The 23,279-nt window shown below is 39.2% G+C and overlaps 1 protein-coding gene across 1 annotated transcript in view; it reads left to right on the forward strand.

Annotated features, from left to right (window-relative positions):
• Window positions 1–23,279, forward strand: part of ITPR1 (inositol 1,4,5-trisphosphate receptor type 1) — a 248,806-nt gene that overhangs the window by 117,539 nt on the left and 107,988 nt on the right. The window contains exons 17-33 of the mRNA XM_083354087.1: window positions 2,507–2,626; window positions 3,522–3,716; window positions 5,001–5,252; window positions 5,874–6,015; window positions 7,205–7,358; window positions 8,774–8,961; window positions 9,582–9,717; window positions 9,992–10,067; window positions 12,451–12,616; window positions 12,709–12,879; window positions 13,990–14,055; window positions 15,106–15,243; window positions 17,014–17,139; window positions 18,087–18,287; window positions 19,393–19,644; window positions 20,700–20,825; window positions 22,999–23,127. Coding sequence (XP_083210213.1) covers window positions 2,507–2,626; window positions 3,522–3,716; window positions 5,001–5,252; window positions 5,874–6,015; window positions 7,205–7,358; window positions 8,774–8,961; window positions 9,582–9,717; window positions 9,992–10,067; window positions 12,451–12,616; window positions 12,709–12,879; window positions 13,990–14,055; window positions 15,106–15,243; window positions 17,014–17,139; window positions 18,087–18,287; window positions 19,393–19,644; window positions 20,700–20,825; window positions 22,999–23,127 — 2,638 coding nt within the window. The remainder of the gene's footprint in view (window positions 1–2,506; window positions 2,627–3,521; window positions 3,717–5,000; window positions 5,253–5,873; window positions 6,016–7,204; window positions 7,359–8,773; window positions 8,962–9,581; window positions 9,718–9,991; window positions 10,068–12,450; window positions 12,617–12,708; window positions 12,880–13,989; window positions 14,056–15,105; window positions 15,244–17,013; window positions 17,140–18,086; window positions 18,288–19,392; window positions 19,645–20,699; window positions 20,826–22,998; window positions 23,128–23,279) is intronic.

A 23,279-nucleotide genomic window follows, 5' to 3' on the forward strand; every position in this document is an offset into this window, starting at 1 on the left:
CGGAAGATGGTTCCATAAATCCGGTGCACCCACAGAGAATGCTCTCCCCCTGGGGGCCACCAGTCGGCATTCTTTGACTGGCGGCACCCTGAGGAGGCCCTCTCTGTGGGATCGTACTGGGCGGAGGGAAGTTGACGCCGGCTGCAGGTGCTCCCCAAGGTATTCTGGACCCATGCCATGGAGGGCTTTGTAGGTCATAACCAACACCTTGAACCTCACCCGGAAGACAACTGGCAGCCAATGCAGCTCGCGGAGCAAAGGTGTAACACGGGAGTATCGGGAAACCCCCGATACAACTCTCGCGGCTGCATTCTGTACCAGTTGGAGCCTCCGAGTGGTCTCCAAGGGTAGCCCCATGTAGAGAGCGTTGCAGTAATCAAGACGAGAGGTCACGAGCGCATGAGTGACCGTGCGCAAGGCATCCCGGTCTAGATAGGGCCGCAACTGGCGCACCAGGCGAACCTGGGCGAACGCCCCCCTAGTCACAGCTACAATATGGTCTTCTAAGGAAAGTTGTGCATCCAGGAGGACTCCCAAGTTGCGAGCCCTATCTACAGGAGGTAATGACTCACCCCCCCATAATGAGGGGTGGGATATCCTGAATATCACGGGATGCCGGTACGCACAGCCACTCCGTCTTGTCAGGGTTGAGACGAAGCCTGTTCCTCCCCATCCAGACCCGGACCGCCTCCAGGCACCGGGACATCACGTCGAGGGCATCACTGGGGTGGTTTGGGGTCGAAATGAAAAGTTGGGTATCATCAGCATACTGATGATACCCAACTCCAAAACCACGAATGATCTCACCCAGCGGTTTCATGTAGATGTTGAACAGAAGGGGCGAGAGGACCGACCCCTGAGGGACTCCACAAGCGAGAGGCCTCGCGGTCGACCTCTGCCCCCCTGCCAACACCGACTGCGAGCGTCCCAGGAGATAGGAGGAGAACCACTGAAGAACCGTGCCTCCCACTCCCAATCCCCTGAGACGCCACAGCAAGATACCATGGTCGATGGTATCGAAAGCCGCTGAGAGGTCTAATAGGACTAGAACAGAGGAGTATCCTCTATCCCGAGCCCTCCAGAGATCATTCACCAGCGCGACCAATGCCGTCTCCGTGCTGTACCCGGGCCTGAAGCCCGATTGGTACGGGTCTAGATAATCCGCTTCATCCAGGACCAGAGGGAGCTGATGCGCCACCACACTCTCAACAACCTTCGCAAGAAAGCGAAGGTTGGAGACCGGACGAAAGTTATTTAAAACAGCCGGGTCCAAGGCAGGCTTCTTGAGGAGGGGTCTCACCACCGCCTCTTTCAGGGTGGCGGGAAAACTACCCTCGCTCAAAGAAGCAGATATAACCGCCTGGAACCAGCCTCGTGTCCCCTCCCGGGCTGCATAAACCAGCCAGGAAGGGCACGGGTCCAATAAACATGTGGTGGAGCTCAGCCTCCCCATGATCCTGTCCACTTCCTCCGGAGTCACAGGATCGAACTCCTCCCAGGTGACATTGACAAGATCGCTCGCGTCCTGATCGTCCGATACTGCCCAGTCGGAGTCCAAACCGGTCCGAATCCGAGCGATTTTGTCCGACAGATGTTGACTAAATTCCTCGGCGCGCCCCTGCAAGGGTTCCCCACTAACCTCCTGGTTAAGGAGGGAGCGGGTCACCCTAAACAAGGCGGCCGGGCGATTATCTGCGGACGCGATGAGGGCAGCGAAGTAGTTAGATCTCGCTACCCTCATCGCTGCGAGATAAGACCTAATATGGGTTCTTAGTCGCAATCGGTCGGAATCAGATCGGCTGGACCTCCAAACGCTCTCTAGGCCCCGTCTCCGACGCTTCATCTCCTGGAGCTCCGCGGAGAACCATGGAGCCCATTGGGATCTGCGCCGGGTCAGGGGCCGCAAGGGTACAACTCGGTCAAGTGCCTCCGTGGCCGTCCTTTCCCAGGCCTCCACTAAGGCATCTGCCGAGCTGTGAGCTGAGGAGGCAGGTGGGGGCCCCAGCGCTGCCTGAAACCTCTCAGGGTCCATTAAGCGCCTGGGGCGGAACCATCTAGTTGGCTCAACAACCCCACGGTGGGGAGTGGGAAAACGGAAGACCAGCCGCAGGAGATGATGATCGGTCCATGACAGGGGCATAACAATTGGGGAGCCCCCACCAAGATCATCTAACCACCGACCAGATAAGAAAACCAAGTCAAGGGTGTGACCTCCCTCATGGGTCGGTCCATGAATTACCTGCGTCAGGTCCATGGCCGTCATGGAAGCCATGAACTCCCGAGCTAACTCAGATACTCCTCCCAGGGATGGTAGATTGAAGTCTCCCAAAACCATAAGTTTGGGAAACTCAATCACCAGCCCTGAGAGGATATCGAGAAGCTCAGGCATATACTACGAAGCCACAAATATATTTCTGCAAATCTTTAGCAAGTTGTTTATAATATAGTTGAATGGAGTCTGGAATACTGTGCCCATTTTATAGACTTTCTTTTCTTCTCTGAATAGATTCTTGGACTATCTTTCTGATCTTTGTGTGTCTATGAACAAATCTATTCCGGTCACCCAGGAGCTGATTTGTAAAGCAGTATTAAATCCAGCAAATGCTGACATACTTATTGAGACTAAGTAAGTTTAGATATTTTTAAATAGATTTCTTCATTTTAGAAAGAAGACAACGATAGCAAAGATGGCAAATAAAATTACTACCAATCTGGGAGAAATGCAAAACAAAATGTAGAAGTTATTTATAGCAATAGCATGGATGCTTTCTGGATTCTCCATTCAGAGAAGCCTGGAACTAGACAATATCTGATGAAATAGATTTTTAAAAAATCAATAAGAGCCATTACTGTAAAATGCAGGATATAATTTATTTGTTACTACAGGCAATCCTCAACTTATGATCACATTTGGGACCAGAATTTCCATTGCTAAGCAAGGCAGTTGAACAAATCATGCCCGATATTATAACTTTTTGTTTGCTACGGTTGTTAAGAGAATCACTGCTGTTGTTAAACGAATCATGTGGTTGTTAAGTGAACCTGGCTTTCCCTATTGACTTTGCTTATCAAAAGCTGGTTTGGGAAGGTTTTGAATGGGGATACTGTGACTGCAACCATCACAAATACATCCCGTTTGTCAGGCGCCTGAATTTTGATCACGTGGGTTGCCACAAGGGTTGTAAACAGTGGTGGGATTCAGCCGGTTCCCACCACTTCGGCAGAACCGGTAGCTAATTTTTTGTTGCCCAGGTCCCAAATGGAATTCCAGAAGTGGCATCCACAAAGAGAACCGGTTGCTCATATATTTGAATCCCACCACTGGTTGTATGTGTAAGGATTGCTTGTAAATCACATTTTTCAATGTTGTTATAACTTCAGACAGTCGTTAAATGAATGGCGGTTAAGTTGAAGACTACCTTGAAAGGATGCAATATTATCTAAGGTTTTGCAATCTAATGGAAATCCACTCATACAGCCCTGACAGTAGAAATACAAGTAATTGTTTTTCATCCTTTCAGACTGGTCCTGTCTCGTTTTGAGTTTGAGGAGTTATCATCTGGAGAGAACACACTGGAGGTTGGTGAGGATGAAGAAGAAGTCTGGTTATTCTGGCGAGACAGCAGCAAAGAGGTCCGCAGTAAGAGTATCAGAGAGCTGGCACAAGATGCTAAAGAAGGACAAAAAGAAGACCGGGATGTCCTCAGTTACTACAGGTTAACATTACAAGTAATCCTTGGCTTTAGCAGCATAACCTGAAATGTGTACACTAGAGCTGTTTGTAGTTTTATTTAATGGCGTATTCTTAATATTAACTCCAATATTCATAATTAATTTTAAATGGTAGCTATCAAAACATTTTCAGTTTGGAACTATTTGGATACCGTAAAGAACTTGGAGTGATAACAATTTTATATAGCTCTGACAACAGGTTGATAGAGCTGTTTGTAATTTTATTAAATGGCCTATTCTTGAGACTTGACCTCTAATATTCATAATTAATTTTAAATGGTAGCTATCAAAACATTTTCAGTTTGGAACTATTTGGATATCAGAAAGAACTTGGAGTGATAACAATTTTACAGAGTTTGGTTTTATACAGCAGCTTCTGAATTACAAATAGCCGAAATGATTTGGAAAATAAGCCGTTACAGTGAAAATGCTTCTTTATTTTATAAAATATAGATCTATTATTTTGTTCTTTATAGGCTGTCATTTTAGAGATAAATAACTGGTCAATCTGATACATTTTTCAAAAATATTTGGCTGTGTGGTAGTGTTATTCAAAACATTCTGTAATTCTTGTGGACTCCAAAGCTCTGTTTGTCTAATGTAATAAACACAAAAAAGCTAATTCAGTGAGAACTTGCCATCATTATAGCCTCATTTGGATGCTTCACTATTAAGTTTGATGACTTCCATGTCCTGTAAACATGGAGTGTCTACCAGTTTGAAACTGGATGTTGGACACTAACAATATATGTTTGGTAACATGATCCAGTTTACATTGGACAATGCACAATGTCAGCTGCTCCAGTTTCCAGTTTCGTGGCAGAATTCTGCGTTTAATTAAATAGGAACGAGCATGAATGTTTGCTCAGTAAATGTACATTGTAATTTACCATCTGTTCTTTAAATCTGATCCATTTCTAAAATATATTTCCATAATCCATAAGATGTGTTTTCTACTCTTTGCATCAGAATATGTACCCTATTATGTTAAGCATGCCTTCTTTCTAGCAGCATCTTTAAAATGAGGTTTCCCTACCCCAAGATCCAGATGTTCTCCCACTCTGCTATTGTTGTACCCCAAACCTTTGGCGAGGGAGAGTGAGAACCCTCACTTCATTACAACGGATCTGTTGTGTTTGGAATCTTCTATCTTCCATTAATTTTATTATAATTTCTTTGATGTGAACTGCCACGGTGATGATGTTGATGATGATTTTCAGTCTTTGGGGTAAAATGATGCTTTCCTTATTTTTCTTCTGCTTTACAAGGTACCAGCTGAATCTTTTTGCTCGGATGTGCCTTGATCGCCAGTACTTAGCTATAAATGAAATATCTGGACAATTGGATGTCGACCTTATTCTTCGCTGCATGTCCGATGAGAATTTGCCTTACGACTTGAGAGCTTCATTTTGTCGACTGATGTTGCACATGCATGTTGACCGAGATCCCCAAGAACAAGTGACACCTGTGAAATATGCTCGACTATGGTCAGAGATACCATCTGAAATAGCAATTGATGAGTGAGTATTTGTGACCAAATGATTCTCTAAATCAGGGGTAGGCAACCGTGGCTCTTTTATAAAAGGGCCAAGGTTGCCTACCCCTGCTCTAAATGAAGCATGGCGATCTTAAATCCTTGGGAGTACTTCTTACTGTTAAAGAATTCTCTTGGAGGAAAATTGCCATGTTAGTCTGCTGTTGCAAAAAAAACCAAATCAGAAAGAGTCTAACAACATCTTTTCCAGCTCACAAAATTTTATGCCTTCTAATAAAATTGGTTAGTTAAAAAAAAGAGCCTACTATAGTCCTTCTGCTAAGAATTTCCAGTATCACTTGTCAAGTTCTATGCAAATTATCAAATTGTACAAAAAATTCTGTAAATATTTTGGACTCCAAGGCTGTGTTTGCAATGGTCGTAAGTGTGAAAAATGTGTCACTATTTTAATGCTGTTGTAACTTTGAATGGTTGCTAAATGAACTGTTGTAAGTCAAGGACTACCTGTATTTTCATAAAGTGTTTAGTGTTTAATCTAAATCAAGTAATAAATTTCTTGCACATACTTTTTTTCAAAGAAAAAAAGAAAGCAGGACTTTTAAAAATTTTTCCCATTTTTCCCCCTTGTTTTTGGATTATTGTTTAGCTACGACAGCAGTGGAACTTCCAAAGACGAGATCAAGGAGAGGTTTGCCCAGACGATGGAGTTTGTGGAGGAATATTTGAGAGATGTTGTTTGCCAAAGATTCCCGTTTTCTGATAAAGAAAAAAATAAACTCACCTTTGAGGTAAATGTTTTATGCATCGAGCTGAGCTGCCAGATCAAATGTCGGTGATGCTAACCCTAAGTGACTGAGTGGTCAGATCACGTACACATATTTGTAATATTTTCTCCAGTCTGCCAGTTGATCTATTCATAAATAAGTTGCACAGCACCTGCCCAGCATACCAAACAAAAAACAAAACAAAACAAAAAACATTAAAAACTCAGCTCCAAATTGAGTTAAAAAGATTAGGGGGCAAGAGAAAAGAAAGATCTCTGCCAAGTAGAAAATCTTCTAGCAAATCCTGCACTCGCTGAAAAGATAATATCAATAGTTGAAGGCAGTTTCAAATGTTTTCCAACAACTTATTCTATTTGCTTAGTTTTATACCTTTCTTCTCCCCAGTAGGTTGCCTTGAATAGGAAGTTTGCTAGCAAATTACAGTAATAACTCTGCAATAGAAACAGCAGTAAAATACAATTGGGCATACATCTCAGTGTGCTAATAGCAGCATCTTAAAATACTTAAGAGAACAAGGAAGTTTTCATGTGGCACTGAAAAGCCATAATGCAGATGTTAAATGGCCTCTCTTTTCAACAAATATGTGATGCTGCCCCAGAAATGGTCTTTTTTTTGCTCCCATCTGCCTCATGCAAAAGACCTACAGAATTTGTCATCTGCTTTAAATGCTGGAGATTTTCCAAAATTATACATAGAAGTTTTTACCCACTCAAAAGTGTTTTGGTCGTTAAAAATCTAATTTAATCAACATGAAAGAAATAATAATAATTAAATGTTAGCCATATATAACCTAAATTATTATAAAAATCAGAAGTATAAAATCTGAAAAAACATAGTCACTGATTATTCAGTATTATAGCACTGATGTGTATTTTAGAATAAGGGTTTTAGAAACTTACTGTTTTGCATAAAAATATTATTTCTACATTTATTTATTTGTCAGATTTAAAAATTGCCCATCTCCCTCACAGAGAGATTCTGGATGGTGTGCAATAAAATATTAAAAGCATAAAAATAGTGTATAAAATTTCAAAGAGGGAAGGAATGTTAAAAATTAATTAAAAGGTGGGGGTGGACTTTCACGGCTAACTTTGGTATCTTAGACAATTTTATGAATTTTAGAAAGAATATTGAGTTTGTAAAAAAAAAAAAGTCCAGTTCAACTGATTATCTTTTCTTCTTTTGAAAACAGGTTGTGAACTTAGCCCGAAATCTGATATATTTTGGCTTCTATAATTTTTGTGATCTTCTAAGACTAACAAAAATTCTCTTAGCTATTCTGGACTGTGTACATGTTGCAACTATTTTCCCTATTACAAAGGCAACAAAAGGGGAAGAAAGTAAAGGTAAGAATGGCAAGGAAAAGTGAAGGAGACATTGAGAGACATTTGATCCATGAAATAATACGATGGCAAGTTCTTTAGGCTTTACCCTCAAGCCAGTTGCGGTATTAGATTGCTACCCGCAATCATTTTACACCAAGAATCAGGATAGTATTTCCTACAAATGCATTCCAATGTAGAGATTAGAATCTTATTTATAACATTTATAATTTTTGTTTGGTATTATTTAAAAATGCAAGTTTGTGAGCTTACATGAAATCTTGCACTTACAATCTTGAGAGTTTGAAATTATGCATTATGATAAGTTCTCAACAGTATTCCTTGAATGGTAATTTGTGGGAGTATCTTGCAAAATGCCAATACAGAAAATTGGTGCCATTGAATATAAAAATAAATCACTCTGCCTTGTAGCTTTCCTTCTGAATGCTGAAATTTTTCTTTTGTAAAAACTATCTTCCCTAGGAGTCTTGAACTAGTATAAAGTAAAGGTAAAGTTTCCCCCGCACATGCATGCTAGTCGTTTCCGACTCTAGGGGCCGGTGCTCATCTCCGTTTCAAAGCCGAAGAGCCAGCGCTTGTCCGAGGACGTCTCAGTGGTTATGTGGCCGGCATGACTAGATGCCAAAGGCACACGGAATGCTGTTACCTTCCCACCGTAGTGGTCCCTATTTTTCTACTTGCATTTTTACGTGCTTTCGAACTTCTAGGTTGGCAGAAGCTGGGACGAGTAACAGGTGCTCACTCTGTTACGCAGCACTCAGGATTCGACCCGCCAAACTGCCGACCTAGTATAACCAGACCCGCCAAACTGCCGACCTAGTATAACCAGACCCGCCAAACTGCCGACCTAGTATAACCAGACCCAAATGGAAATTATGAAACAAACAAAATGTCAATGCTTTAAAAGTGATTGGAATTTTAATAGAAGCTTTGTAGTTTCAGTTTATTTACAGTGCATATACCCAGTTATTTTGGTTGGCCAAAAATATGATTTTTAGCATCTGTTTCAGCTTTTTGTGCATAATAACTAGATAATACTAGTTATGGCATAGTTATACTTCAAATCTGTAGAACACCCATAGGTTTCTCGTTGATTAACTTTTATGCAACTCTAGTTCTGAAATAATGTATGAGAGTCAGTTTAGTCTAGTGTTTAAGCTATCAGACTAGAAAACAGGTGACTGTGAGTTCTAGTCCCGCTTTTGGTATGAAATCTGGCTGGGTGACTTTAGGCCAGTCATTCCTCTCAGCACAACTCACCTCACAGGACTGTTGCTGTGGGGGAAATAAGAGGAGGGAGGAGTGTTAGGTATGTTTACCACCTTCAGTTATTTATAAAAATAATAAATGCGGGCTATAAATTAATAAATTAATACAAATTTAAAATGTTTGTCTGGGGTATTTATCTGTTTCTGAAGGGAGCAATGTGATGAGATCGATCCATGGTGTTGGAGAGCTCATGACCCAAGTGGTACTAAGAGGTGGTGGGTTCTTGCCTATGACACCTTTGGCTGCTGTCCCGGAAGGTAACGTGAAGCAAGTTGAACCTGAGAAAGAGGACATCCTGGTAATGGATACCAAACTGAAAATAATTGAAATCCTCCAGGTATACTTCAGATGGCACGGCGTGGACATTTTGGCTGATGTCAGTTCATTCTTACATGGTTTTGATTTGATGCACAAGAATCTTTATCAACTAAAGTTCAACACTTAATTGGTGCCAGATAAGACTCAACAAAATTCAGGAGGAGTTGGACTTGGAGCCCTTTTGGGAATGCAACAGCTCTAAGCTGACAATGCATTTAACTCTGCCCACTAGCTCTGTCTGCTCCGCTCCTACTGCTCCTTCCCAACCTTAGAAAGAAGGCAACATTCAATCCAACAGATTTACAGTTTTTTTTCATTATCTTCGGAGGTCTCTGAACTGCATGAGGCTTTGCTTCTGTTGTTCCCCTTTCAAGTCACTATTGATTCAAATGAAATTTCTTCTTACTTCAGTTGATTTTAAGTATAGAAAATAACCTCACTTACTTAATATACTTCAGATGTTTTGTTGTTGTTTCTTTTTATATCATGCATTTCTGGCTGATGTTCGCTAATCCTTTAAATGTGCTAAACCTAAGATCCACCAAACGTTGAAGCTCATTTGTCTCTTGGAATACAACCTGGATTTGATTGTATTATTAATATTGTTTTCATTTTTTGTTCAAATGTTGGAACCGCCAGTTTATTTTGAATGTGAGATTGGATTACCGAATCTCATGCCTTCTGTGTATATTTAAAAGAGAATTCGATGAAAGCAATGCACAGACATCTGATTCACCTTCAGGGAGCAATAATCAAGAAATGCCAAATGTACCAGGTCAGTAATTTGCATATTGTTGTATTACAGAATATGAGCACCCATTTTTCAGCTTGGGAGCTGTTGTTTTCTCTCTCACTGATGAGGGGGGGTATCATCAAAAGAGGCAGTACAGAAAGTATTGGTCCATTATTTTTAAGATTTGTGAGATAGTTTTAAAGCTATTGGTGGTGCATTTTGGGTCACAAAAGCTTAAATATATCCTGTTGATGTTGAGTTATTGTTTTATTGTTCTGAACTCAGCCTAGAGCATGTTATTTGTTTTCCTTTACAGGTGCTCTTGACTTTGAAAATATTGAAGAACAAGCAGAAGGGATATTTGGAGGCAGGAAAGTAAACTATGGCAATTTGTATTCTTTTGTTCTCAACTATATGTAAAACGGTTTCTCCAAACCTGGTGTTTATAGGGGTCCACAGTACAACTACTGGTCCACAGTACAACTACTGGTGTGCCCATGGGCATCTTTTTTGGTGCCCTCCAGGACTCTTTTGTGATTGAGCATGCCATCTTGGGAACTGTTTCCCAAGAAGAGTATGACTATGTTCTCCAAGGTACAGAAGTATCTCCTTGGCCAAGAAGATTGTGAGCATTCAAATCACTTGTACCAATTATTTGATAACCCACTTAATTACATTTAAGCCTCCAGCATTACCTTCCCTTGAAAACTCAATTGAAAGTTACAAACACGAGAGTTGTAGAAGTTTATACAGTAGATATTTCAGCATAGACAGCAGAGAAACAAGCCAGAAACATAATTAATTATTTTATAATTACTTTGTTAAAACATATTCTAAAAGTATGCATATGGGTGTGGATGTGTACGTATGTAGTCCTTGACTTAGAAGAGTTCATTTAGTCACCCTTCAAAGTTACAACGGCACTGAAAAATGTGAGTTATGATCATTTTTCAGTTATGACCTTTGCAGCATCCCCACCATCATGTGGTCAAAATTCAGATGCTTGGCAGCTGGTTCCTATTTATGACCATTTCTGTTACATTCTGGTCACCTTTTGTGACATTCTGATGCACAAAGTCAATGGGGAAGCCAGATTCATTTAACAACCAGGTTACTAGCTTATCAGCTACATTGATTCACTTAACAATTGTGGCAAGAAAGGTTGTAAAATGGGGCAAAACTCACTTAACAAATGTCTCATTTAACAACAGACATTTTGGACTCAGTTGTGGTAGTAAGTCAAGGACTAACTATATACAGTATGTGTATTTGTGTGTATACATACACACACACACACACACACACACATATAATATGAAGAGCAGGATGGCTCAATTTTTTAAAGATTTTGAACGTTAGCTGGAAAGCTGACAGCCCAGGTTTGAAACATGAATGCCGCACAATGGGGAGGCTTCTGGTCCTTGCCCCAGCTCCTGCCCACCTAGCAGTTCAAAAGTATGCAAATGCAAGTAGATAAATAGATACCACTTTGGTGGGAAGCTGTTGCATTCCATGTGCCTTGGCATATAGTCATGCTGGCCACATGACCATGGAAATGTCTTCAGACAAGGCTGGCTCCCTCGGCTAAGAAATGAAGAGAGTACCACCCCCTAGTATCAGATACAATTGGACAGGGGAAACAATATACCTATCAGAATGGAAAAAAAGTAAAGAGAGGAATATTACTGAAAGGGGCGTGACCTTCTGTTCCATGTGGATGAAACGGAATTGGGAAATTCCAAAGACTCTTGAAGGAGAACTTTGGCTTTCCAACACCATGCTCTCTCCTTTATATTCCACTGGCCATGGTATCTATGCTAGCTCACACTTTATTCTAGTCTTTTCTTGTTTGATGTTTTCAGCGTCTTTATAAAGGAGCCCTTGCTTATTAATACAAATATCATTTCTAAGAAATGAATGATGCTCTCCTGCAGGTTATGTTTCAATTGTTTTATTGCTTCTAACAGTTGTTTTGTTTTGTGGTTGTTTCTATATTGCTTTTTTCTTTTTAATACTGTGAGCCCCCAGAGTTACAGAATGGAGAATAAGTGGATGTGTATACATTTAATAAACAAACAACTAATATCGGCTACGCACTATAATGCTTAGATCTTTCCTTTAGTTGTTTCTGTTTATCAAATTTAAATGAGGCCAGTTGAGGGTTTAATCTGTTTTCTTCAGTTCTCTTATCTTGTCCTTTCCTTTGCTGGAAAAATACTCATAGGGGATTTTTATACCTAAGAAGTGGAGGTTATACTGTATATGTTCCACCAATAAAGAAAAATAAAGCAAATAGATTGGAGGGAGGCTGAACAAGAGGATGCTGTTAGTTTGAGCAGCATTTTTTTATTGTATGCTGCAGTGTTGGGTCATACACTACCAGAATCCAAGGATGAGAGGGGACAAATTACTATTATTATGATAACATATGATTGTTGAATATCCCAATTGGGAAAATGAAGATAAGCTGGGTAGAGCTCACCTGAAAAGTTTTGCAGTCAATGAAAGAAAGAGGTTACTACTTTTCATGGATAAAATGCAGATACTTGGTGTTGAGAGAAGTATGAAGGGAGAAAGTTGCTAATGAAGAAGCTGTCGTCCATTTTCCACTGGTGATTAAATACATGACTCTATATTCAGATTTTAATTTATAGCATTCTCTTTCTCCTAACACCAGATGAAGTACAGTCGAGAGAAACTGAGATGTCCTTAAGCTTACTTAAAAAGTAAGAGTTCTTACTTTTGTTTTAATGTTGTTATATTTTGTGTTTTCAGTGAAGAGAATACGCCACTAGATTTGGATGATCATGGTGGCAGAACTTTCCTGAGAGTTTTGCTCCATTTAACCATGCATGACTATCCTCCACTTGTGTCTGGGGCGCTTCAGCTACTCTTCAGACACTTTAGTCAGAGGCAAGAAGTCCTCCAGGCCTTTAAACAGGTAAACGTTTAAAGCTGTGCAATGTTCTCTGTTTGCTTTGAAATATGTAGAGCAAACACTTATTGCAACTAACCGATTGCAATTCATGTAAGGTTCAACTGCTTGTCACCAGCCAAGATGTTGACAATTACAAGCAGATAAAGCAAGATTTGGATCAGCTGAGGTCCATTGTTGAAAAATCGGAACTCTGGGTATACAAAGGACAAGGGCCAGATGAAGCTGCAGAGGTAACAACAGGAGAAAATGAACATAAGAAAAAGGAGGTAAGAAGAACTTTTATCAATGCAGTTTAAGAGCTGCAATGTGCCTTCTTGGCATGGAGTAGTAATCCTAGCCTAACTGATAACTATAAAACTATTAAGAATCAGTATAATATAGTCAGTATTGTATGTTTAGGAGCGGGGTGGTGGTGTTTCTGTATAATCTAGTTGAATGTATCTTCCAGTATGGTATAATGTAGTTTTTCCACAAATTTAATAAATAGATAAAATAAGTTTTTACTATTATTTTAATGAAATAAGCATTCTCCTTCTTGCTGTATAAAATGTTTTGACAGATTAGTGTTATGTTTTCAAAGGCTTGAAACAAATTATTGGTATTTAAAAATACCAAGCCAAACTATTTCTGGCTTCCAATCCCATCTTGTTTGATTACTAAGCCCATGTTTTAGCCAGAGGTCCCCTAGTTCTCTTCTTTTTGTCTAGTACAAGTAGTCCTCAACTTATGATCATAACCGAGCCTGCAATTTTGCTCAGGTATGACAATCATAAAGCGGACTGTCACATGACCATGCTCAATTTTGTGACCTTTTTCACAGCAGTTGTTAAGCATATGCCATGGCTAATAAGCAATGTTATATTAACATTCTTGCCTCTTTTAAATCCATATGTAAATAATTCAGCAAATTCATCCTTGGTTATGTGTCACAAACTGAAAGAAAAATATTTACTGGCAGGGTGAGAAAATATTGGCTTAGATATGTATGTGTACAATGTCAGCATGTCTCAATCTTTAGTCTGTAATAATAGCATTAAACATGCAGTAAAACTTAAGTGGTAATTGAAAAATGCTACAATATTACTGCAAAGTTGACAGAAAGGAAAGGAAATGTGCTACGTGCCTTCAATAATTATTACTGGATAATTAATGATAGGATATTAATTGATCTTACATGAGGAAAGGAATCTTCATAAATATTTAAGATTTTGTTAAAACGTCCATCTGCTTTTTCTCAATGCCTCAATACAAGCAAAACCTGTAGCAATAGTAAATATTGTAGAGTTCTGGTAAGGAAAAAAATGCTCATAGTGTATATTCATGAACTCCAGGATTTTAAAAACCAATTTAATATATTGATTTTGTTTGTCCCTTAGGAAGGTCGCAGCAAATCCTCTAAGCCGGAAAGCACTAGTAGCTATAATTATAGGGTAGTAAAAGAGGTAAGATTCTTCCATTCCCAAATACCTATTCCATCTGTATACTCTTCTTTTTTATGTATGTGCTGAAGAATTTTAAATGTGTAACAGGGTAATTCTGTTTTTATTTGAGTGTAAAAATACTCTTTGACTTAGGGAAGATAAAAAGGCAGTTGCTGAATACATGGTGCCCTGTAGTTAAACAATTTTGGTTCCTAAAGAAGGGCTAAATGTTCGGTACAGGGATATATGTTTGTTAACAATTTTAAAGATCATAACTCTGTTTAACTAGATTTTAATAAGCTCAAGATGTGATAAAGTAGGCAAATGAAGTGTTGATACTATGTGTCATATGTACATCTTAATTTGCATTTCAATTGGGCAAACAGCTTTTAGCTAACCCCAATATGTACTCCCATGTTTGCTTGGGGCTGAGGTGAAGGATAGAAATGCAGGATTGCTATATAATTTCTACCTATAAAATATATGTAGCTATAGTGTTAGGATTCTATCTTGCTTCTCTGTTCCCTTTCCTCATTTCAAACAGAAAAAAACCTAGACTGACAAATTAAGCATTTTTTGTCAATCATTCTGCTTCTCCGATTTATGAAATAACACTGTTAGAGAGACATTCCCTGAATATGGGCTCTGTTATATGTCCAAAACCACTGATGCTGGTGGTGACTGACCCAGATTGGATCCTGTAGACCTGATACTGTTTAGAGCAAAGCAGATACAGTGTCAGCTCCTGGAAATACTGATTTATCCACATGAAACATCTGAGATTTGGATAAAAATTTTGCTGTATGTCTGTTACTGGAATGTGAAGAGACAGAAGCTTGTTTTCCTTGAATATGAAAATTAAAATGTGGGTCCAACATTGGGCTTTAGTTGTGGTAGCCACAGTCCTAACAAAATTGCTGCCTCATTTTCAGTTCGTTTTCTTATTTTGCTCTTAAAACCAAACTCTTTGCTTTTTATCATTCTTTGTTCTGTTGAAGAAAGACTTTTTCTTGTGCGATGCTATGTCTGGGGAAAAAACAATTGGTTTCTAAAAGGCATATGTCTTTGCAGATTTTGCTTCGTCTCAGTAAGCTTTGTGTCCAGGAGAGTATCTTGGTTAGGAAAAGCAGGAAACAGCAACAGAGATTGCTCCGAAACATGGGGGCTCATGCGGTGGTACTGGAACTCTTGCAAATCCCCTATGAGAAAGTGAGGTTTGCATGCATCTTTTACTTTAACTTTGTCCACAAAATATTTTCATATCTTTAATTCTGTCTAAAACACTCCTCTCCTAAATGGTACTGGACATCAAAGAAACTGCTAAATCCCTACATTTTTGGAAACATTTTATTCATTTAATACTTAGCAACAGCACTTAGACTAATATACTACTACACAGCGGTTTACAGAATCAACATATTGCCTGCAACAAAGTGGGTCCTCATTTTACTGACCTCGGAAGGATGGAAGGCTGAGTTGACCTTGAGACAGTGAGAATCAAACTCGAGGTTATGGGCAGAGTCAGCATGCAATACTGCTGCTGTCACTGCTCTGTTGCTTATTGAAGCCACTTTGGACAGTATTTCTGCCAAAGCTTTCTCTATTACAAGGATGAATAAATAATTTTGTTTTTATTGAGAAGGAGATAGAAGTGACATGTCTAAGACAATAGCTGGTCCTTTAGTTATGCATAGAAATTAATGCTATAATCTGAATAGCTGATTTTCATCCCAATTTAAAACTGGTAAATGTGTATAGTCTTGGAGCATACAATAAGAGAAGCAAAGCATCACAAAGCATGGATGGTAAGAAGACGTTCAGAACAGGGATGACATGATAGCAGTGTTCCAATATCTCAGGGGTTGCCACAAAGAAGAGGCAGTCAAGCTATTCTCCAAAGCACCTGAAGGCAGGACAAGAAACTAATCAAAGAGAGAAGCAGCCTAGAACTAAGGAGAAATTTCCTGACAGAACAATTAACCAGTGAAACAACCTGCCTCCAGAAGTTGTGAATGCTCCAACACTGGAAGTTTTTAAGAAAAGACTGGACAGCCATTTGTCTGAAATGGTATAGGGTTTCCTGCCTGAGCAGCGGATTGGACTAGAAGATCTCCAAAGTCCCTTCCAACTATTATTATTATATAAAACTTTATTCATAAAACATGAAACTCAGTCAACTGAACACTCAAATTGACTGGCACTAATGGTTGACATGGGTTGCTGCCAGCATCCTAGGTATCAACCAGGTGTTGTTGTTGTTGTTGTTGTTGTTGTTATTATTATTATTATTATTATTATTATTATTATTATTATTATGCTTTAAAACTAGTGAAAATGGGGGTATTCCAGCTTCCCTTCATTGGGCCAGTTGCTTTCTCTCAGTCCAATCCACCTCACAAGATTAGAGTTACAGAGAAAATAAGAGGAGGGAGCATCAGGTATTGACTTCAGATGACTAAAAATCCTACTCATGTCAGGGAGTAAGGAGTTTCTTACTAATAATGTTTTCGAAGGTTCTAACAATTGTAGACATATGGTGTGTATGTTGATTGCTAGCTAAATGGTAAGAGGACCTTCAAAAGAGAGCTTTGGAGATCTTGGCTACAGTAGTTTTAAAAGTTGCACCTATTCTTCCCATTAATAAAATGATTGTGCTAATATTTTCTGAGCACAGACTGGCAATGATGTTCTGTAATTGGCTATCAATTGAGAAACCTTGTACTGGCTGGTGCAAGTGTAAGTGGCTGGTGCAACTTTGCAACTGAACCCTTTAAACATCACAGAATCCTTTAAACCTCACATTACTTTGCAACTGAATCCTTTAAACCTGTTTTCTTTAATTTGCTTAATATAATTATTATGTGCAAGCTTGTATTCTATTTGCCTAATCCCAATGTAAAACCATTAGATTAGGTCATCCTAAAGCTATTGTATTCTTAATCCTTTAGGAGATTTATTTTGTGTGTGTTATAATCATAGGCTGAAGATATACGCATGCAGGAGATCATGAAACTTGCCCATGAGTTTCTACAGAACTTCTGTGCCGGCAATCAACAAAATCAGGCTTTGCTGCACAAGCATATAAATCTGTTTCTCAATCCTGGGGTAAGAAATAATTTAATTAAAGTCTATTTCATAAACCTGTTTTATATCGGTCCCAGGTTGTTGAGTTTTGAGCTGAACCGAGAGTTTTAGGAATATGAATCCAATTTTGAAATCTCCATTTCTGCTTCATGCCAAAGCCTGTATGCCCTAAAAATACAAAAAACAGGCAAAAAGCCTTAAGATTCTTTTCAAGCTACTCTTTTTTGGCACACGGCTTTGCCCACAATTTTGTCATGTCTTGGACAGTCACTTGTCTGAAATGTTAGAGGGTCTCCTGCTTGAGCAGGAGGGTTGGACTAGAAGACCTCCAGGATCCCTTCCAGCTCTTTTCTGATGGATCTTCTACTGCAGCATATTCAGTAGTTCTGGATGCTGTGATGGAAAAGTTCATAGTAAAGCAGAAGGAATGTGGTATGCTGCAACGTTCCTAAGAAACCTGTGATTTATGTTTTTCCAAGAATGGTACAGCACATCAACCAGGAATAGCTCATTTGCAGATTCTTTCTTTTTTCCAAATGGGTCCCTGGCAGGAGAAGAGCAGGCTGAGCTTGAGGAAAGGGTCAAAAGCATCATCTGTCGTGAGTCTCTTCATACCTAACTCCAGCCCACCTTGAATTCCAGTGTCCTTTATCTACCACCAATTTGCTTGGACCATTAGTAGTTCAGATGCTTGCAGGGAGATTAAGCTTGCCATAAATCTTTATATTCATTTGAACTGCCTGGATCTTCTGATTTCCCCGGCGCTTGACACTCTGTCTTGGTGTAGATCTGGAATTTGCAGTTTTAAGAAAAGAATCCCAAGAATCTGAAAGGTATGGATGAAGCTGTCCCATTAAAGGTTGCCAGGATATTTGGAATGCCGGATTCCTGAATTTCTAAATCCAGTAGGCAGCACCTCTTGTGGAATGGTTAATATTGTGATGGTCTCCTGTTTTGTTCTTTAACAGATTCTGGAAGCCGTGACAATGCAGCATATCTTCATGAATAATTTCCAGCTTTGTAGTGAAATTAATGAGCGTGTGGTTCAGCACTTTGTCCACTGCATTGAAACCCATGGAAGGAATGTCCAGTACATTAAATTCCTCCAGACAATTGTTAAAGCTGAAGGGAAGTTCATTAAAAAATGTCAGGATATGGTCATGGCTGAGGTGAGAAAGATGCCTCCATACTCCATGTTTATAGATATAAGATCACTCTTAAGAAGCTCTAAATGATGAGAAACTGGCCGGTTGTTAGAGATCAGTGTTCAGAAGTTGGTATTAAAAGCTAAACAGGTAGTCCTGAAGGTACAGTAGTAACCAGGACTGGAACTAAACAATGTAGTCATAAAGCACAATGTCACACATCTGCAATGACACAGTCCTGGTAGTCCTCAGTTACTGTTGTTAACTGAATCCCAGCAGTCATTAGGCAAGGACAGGGGTAGACAACCTTGGCTCTTTTGGCCACCCTGCAGAGCCGCTCCTTGGCAGAAGTGGCATCGGGGCTGATAGGGCTTGGAGCCTTCAGCAGTCTAAGCCAGCTGTCGCCAACCCCAGGTTTTTCCTTGTGGTCTTCCTAGTGCGTCCCTGATACAGTATCTTTTCTTTTATCACAGTTGTTTGATCGAATGTTTTAACGGGTTGGCAAGTAAAGGGAGGTTACAGTATGTTAATTTTGCAAATTTCTCTGCGTTTGTGTATGAAGCACAGCTATAAAAAAGCAAGGCTCACGCTAAAGTGGTTTATTCTCTAAGGAAACAATTACTGTATTTAAAATATGGTATTTTAATGAATATCTTCTCAACGAAAGCTATGTCACTTTCTTATAAGACTGCAAGTCTTATAAGAAGATGCAAGCTTCTTACTTTAGATGTAATCCCACATATTTTAATGGGTTTTGTATTCTAGTAAGTAGGATTGCCAGAAGACATTAATATGTCTCTTCTGGTCGACATAGTGAACTAAACTCAAAAGAGTGTATGCGTTAATTAGTTAGGATTGAAGCAACCATGCCAATTTTCTGTAACAAGAGAGAGTGCTATTTCTCAGTCCTGGTAGCCCACATTTTCACACCTTCCCCAGATCACTCTTAGTTCACAATATAAATTTAACAAACATGTCAAAATGTTGCTGTAGACATGTACAAACTGTCAAAGAAGGATTGTAGAAGACATTACCGTGGGTGCAGCTTGCTGATTTTCTAGGAGCCTGTTGAACATTGTATTAATTATTCTTCATGTAGGATGGAATTGTGACTCTCTTCTCTTGGTAGCTGGTCAATGCAGGGGAGGATGTCCTTGTGTTCTACAATGACAGAGCCTCCTTCCAGACACTAGTGCAGATGATGAGGTCAGAACGGGACAGAATGGATGAAAACAGTGCCCTCATGTACCACATTCACTTAGTAGAATTACTGGCTGTTTGCACAGAGGGCAAAAATGTCTACACTGAAATCAAGTGCAACTCTCTTCTCCCTTTGGATGACATTGTTAGAGTTGTGACCCATGAGGATTGCATACCTGAGGTAACATGCTGTTTTGCTTGTTCCAGCTTGTTAGTCTTAGGTGAACGGTCGGGGATTATGTTTTAATCAGGATGAGGAACATGAGGGAAGTTTTTATACTTTATTTAATTTAATTCCCCACTTTTCTCCAAGGACAAGTCGCATCCCACCTTAGATCAAAGATTCAGCTAAGGACAGATTACAAAAGGCAAGCCTCTTCTATTTTCTGGTTTATAGGAATAGTCCTGAGCCCAATAAATGCCTTAGAAAATAAACATGATTGGTGGCAGTGTTCTGATTTTTTAATAAAGTTATATAAATACACATGGCACCACTTTGTATATAAATAATCCATGTTCATTTAAATCCTTTATGATTCTGTTGTCATTAATACTATCACGAATAATCTAATGCTACAAATGGCTCTCCCCTAAGATTGTAAAAGGAGGCTAGCATATATGTAGGCTGTACATAAAATGTTATTGCTGTGGCAGGACTAAATTTTCTGATATTTAAGAAGAGAAAATGACTGTCACCTGCCTAATATACCATGGTATGGTAAGATATTTTGGATCTTATCTGTTTCAGAATGAAATACTATAAAACTAGCGTTCAAATCTTGTTTGAAATGGCTGCAAAAATAATTTTGTCTCTGCTCTCCGTGGTAAATTTATGCTGTTTCCTTGCTGCCTCACATCTGATCAGTTCTGATACTGAGCATTGTGAAGGCTAACTATCATTTCTTTTCAATCAAGGCCTAAAAACAGGGGTCTTCAAATTTGGCCCTTTTATGACTTGTGAACTTCAACTCCCAGAATTCCTGAGCCAGGCACGCTGGTGTAAAATGATGCATTGTCCTGGTTTGTGGTTTGGAACAACTAAAGTAATATTGATAATGACTGACAGATTAACTAAGCGGGAGAATATTTTATAGAGGTAAAAGAAAGAATGTGGCAAAGATGGGTTTTATCTCTGAGATTGGAATTATTATTTTTTTCATAATTGTCCAGACTTACCTGACAGTTTTAATCTATTTTTTAAAAGGGTTTATAAACTATTTGATTTATTATCTGCAGGTGAAAATAGCCTATATTAATTTTCTAAATCACTGCTATGTCGACACAGAAGTTGAAATGAAAGAGATTTATACAAGCAATCATATGTGGAAGCTCTTTGAAAACTTTCTGGTTGATATCTGTAGGGTAAGTATTTATAGATGGAAATATTAAAGGGTAAATCATGGAAGCCCCATCTGAATGCTACTTATAAAATGTCTATTTGGAAAGACCTGGGAAAGCCCTATCCACGGTTTCAGTTTCATTTGAAACATTCTCTGTAATTTTATACATATATGGCATAGATTTAACAATAGTAGTTAATAACATTGGCTCCCCTCATGTAATTCTAGTGATAATATGTGTTCATTTAGATTTCTGTGTAGGTTTCCTATTTCTGAGGTTGGCAGCTCTCTAATTCTTCTGTAATTGTCCCCAACCTCCAGTTCCTAGTTCACTTTTCATGTTGTTGGTTTTCTGTTCTTTGGTAAGCATAGGCATCTATGATGAGTCATTATATTAGAAGCCTTTTTTAATGTTTTTACTGCAATGCCTGTTTTTAGATACTGCTATCTTTGCCCATGTTGGGAAAAAAGTGATACCGAACAGAATAAATGAGTCGGAAGGGACCTTGGAGGTCTTCTAGTCCAACCTCCTGCTCAAACAGGAGAATCTATGCCATTTCAGACAAATGGTTGTCCAGTCTTTTCTTAAACACCTCTATTGTTGAAGCACCTACTCCTTCTGAAGGCAAACATAACAAGCCCTTCCCTTTATCCTTTCTCTTAAAAAGGAGGGGTCCTTGTCCATTTCCACCCATTCATTTCTTCAAGCAAAGCATTCCATTGTTACACTTCCTCTAAGCACACACATATCTTTCTATTTTTCTTTCCCAAAGTTACTTATTAGTAAACTGAGCAGACTCAATCCTCACTACATGCTAGGTATATTGGAGTATTTATTATTTATTTATTTATTTTATGGAATTTATATACCGCCCTTTCCCGAAGGACTCAGGGCGGTTTACAGGGTACTTAAAACATTGATACAAAAATTAAAAACAATTAAAAAGATTAAATTTAATCCCTGAAAAAATATATAAAAAACCCCAATTAAAAACTCTCAGCCTGGGCCGGAAAGCTCAAAGAGCCAGGTCTTCAGGTTCCGGCGAAATGAACGAAGGTCGGGGGCAGTCCTAAGCTTCGCGGGCAGCTGGTTCCAAAGGGCAGGCGCACCCACAGAGAAGGTCCTCCCCCTGGGTGTTATCCGCCGGCAATCTTTTACCGGCGACACCCTGAGAAAGCCCTCCCTGTGGGAGCGCATTGGACGAAGGGAACTTGATGCCGGCAGCAGGTGTTCCCTCAGATGTCCCGGACCCAAGCCATTTAGGGCTTTATAGGTCATCACCAGCACCTTGAATCTCACCCGTAGGGCACTGATGTTTAGGGCAATGAAGTGATGTTTGGTTGACAATTGTTAGATTCCCCCCCCTACAATTCTAGTGACTACATTTCAGTTTATTGATCAGTGTGATTTGTAAGTTGGGTTTCTATCCAGTGAATAGGTAAAAACAAGTTTTCTTCTTGGCAAAAGTGAATTATGAAAGATTTTTTTCTTCCTCCAAGAGGCCCTGAAGTTTCAAAAGAGAAAGGAGGATTTCTCTTTTTAACTTTCAGTCTAACAATTTGTGTCTGTTCTGATTCTCCACTAGGCCTCAAACTCTGAAGTAGACATTTGTAGCAACATTATTAGTGCTTATAAAAAGTTTTTTTTTAAAAAAGCACATATGGGAACTTCCCAACTTACAATCACAATTAGAACCAGAATTTTCATTGCTAACCAGGAGAGAGTTATGCCCAATTTTACAACTTTTTTCACCATTGTTGTTAAACAGATCACTGTAGCTGTAGCTAAGTGAATAATATGGTTATTAAGTGAATCTGGCTTTCCCTGTTGACTTTGCTTGTTGGAAGCTGGTTTGAAAAGTCACAAATGGTGATCACATGACCTCCCCAAGATGCTATAACCATTGTAAATACATGCTGGTTGCCAAGCAACTTAATTCTGATCATGTGACCATATGGATGCTGTGCCAGTCGTAAGTGCAAGGACTGATCATACGGCACATTTTTCAGTGCTGTTGTAACTAAATGGTAAGAGGACTACCTATATTTCTATTCCATTCCCTCCCCAAATATGCTTTATATTGTTTCAGAATTTCTAAAAGATTTTTCTCTCTAGGTATATTAAGTTTAACTGCTTGGTATTTGTGAGAGAATTTTCATTCTGTTTCATTTTAACAGATTGCATTATTTTCCAGACTTGCAACAATACCAGTGATAGGAAGCATGCAGATTCTATATTGGAAAAATATGTGACTGAAATAGTGATGAGTATAGTTACCACCTTCTTCAGTTCTCCATTTTCAGACCAGAGCACAACTTTGCAGGTAAGAAACTCAATAGAGAATTTAAATCTGCAAAGCAACATGAGATCTATGTTTCTTATTATTGTACCTAATTTGATCTTGGAACCACTTCTGATATTTGTCAGTTATAAATTATGTCATTGTTTTTGTAGTTGGAAATAATTTCTGGAAAA

The sequence above is a fragment of the Vipera ursinii genome (assembly GCF_947247035.1).
Source record: "Vipera ursinii genome assembly, chromosome: 2".
Lineage (NCBI taxonomy): Eukaryota > Metazoa > Chordata > Lepidosauria > Squamata > Viperidae > Vipera > Vipera ursinii.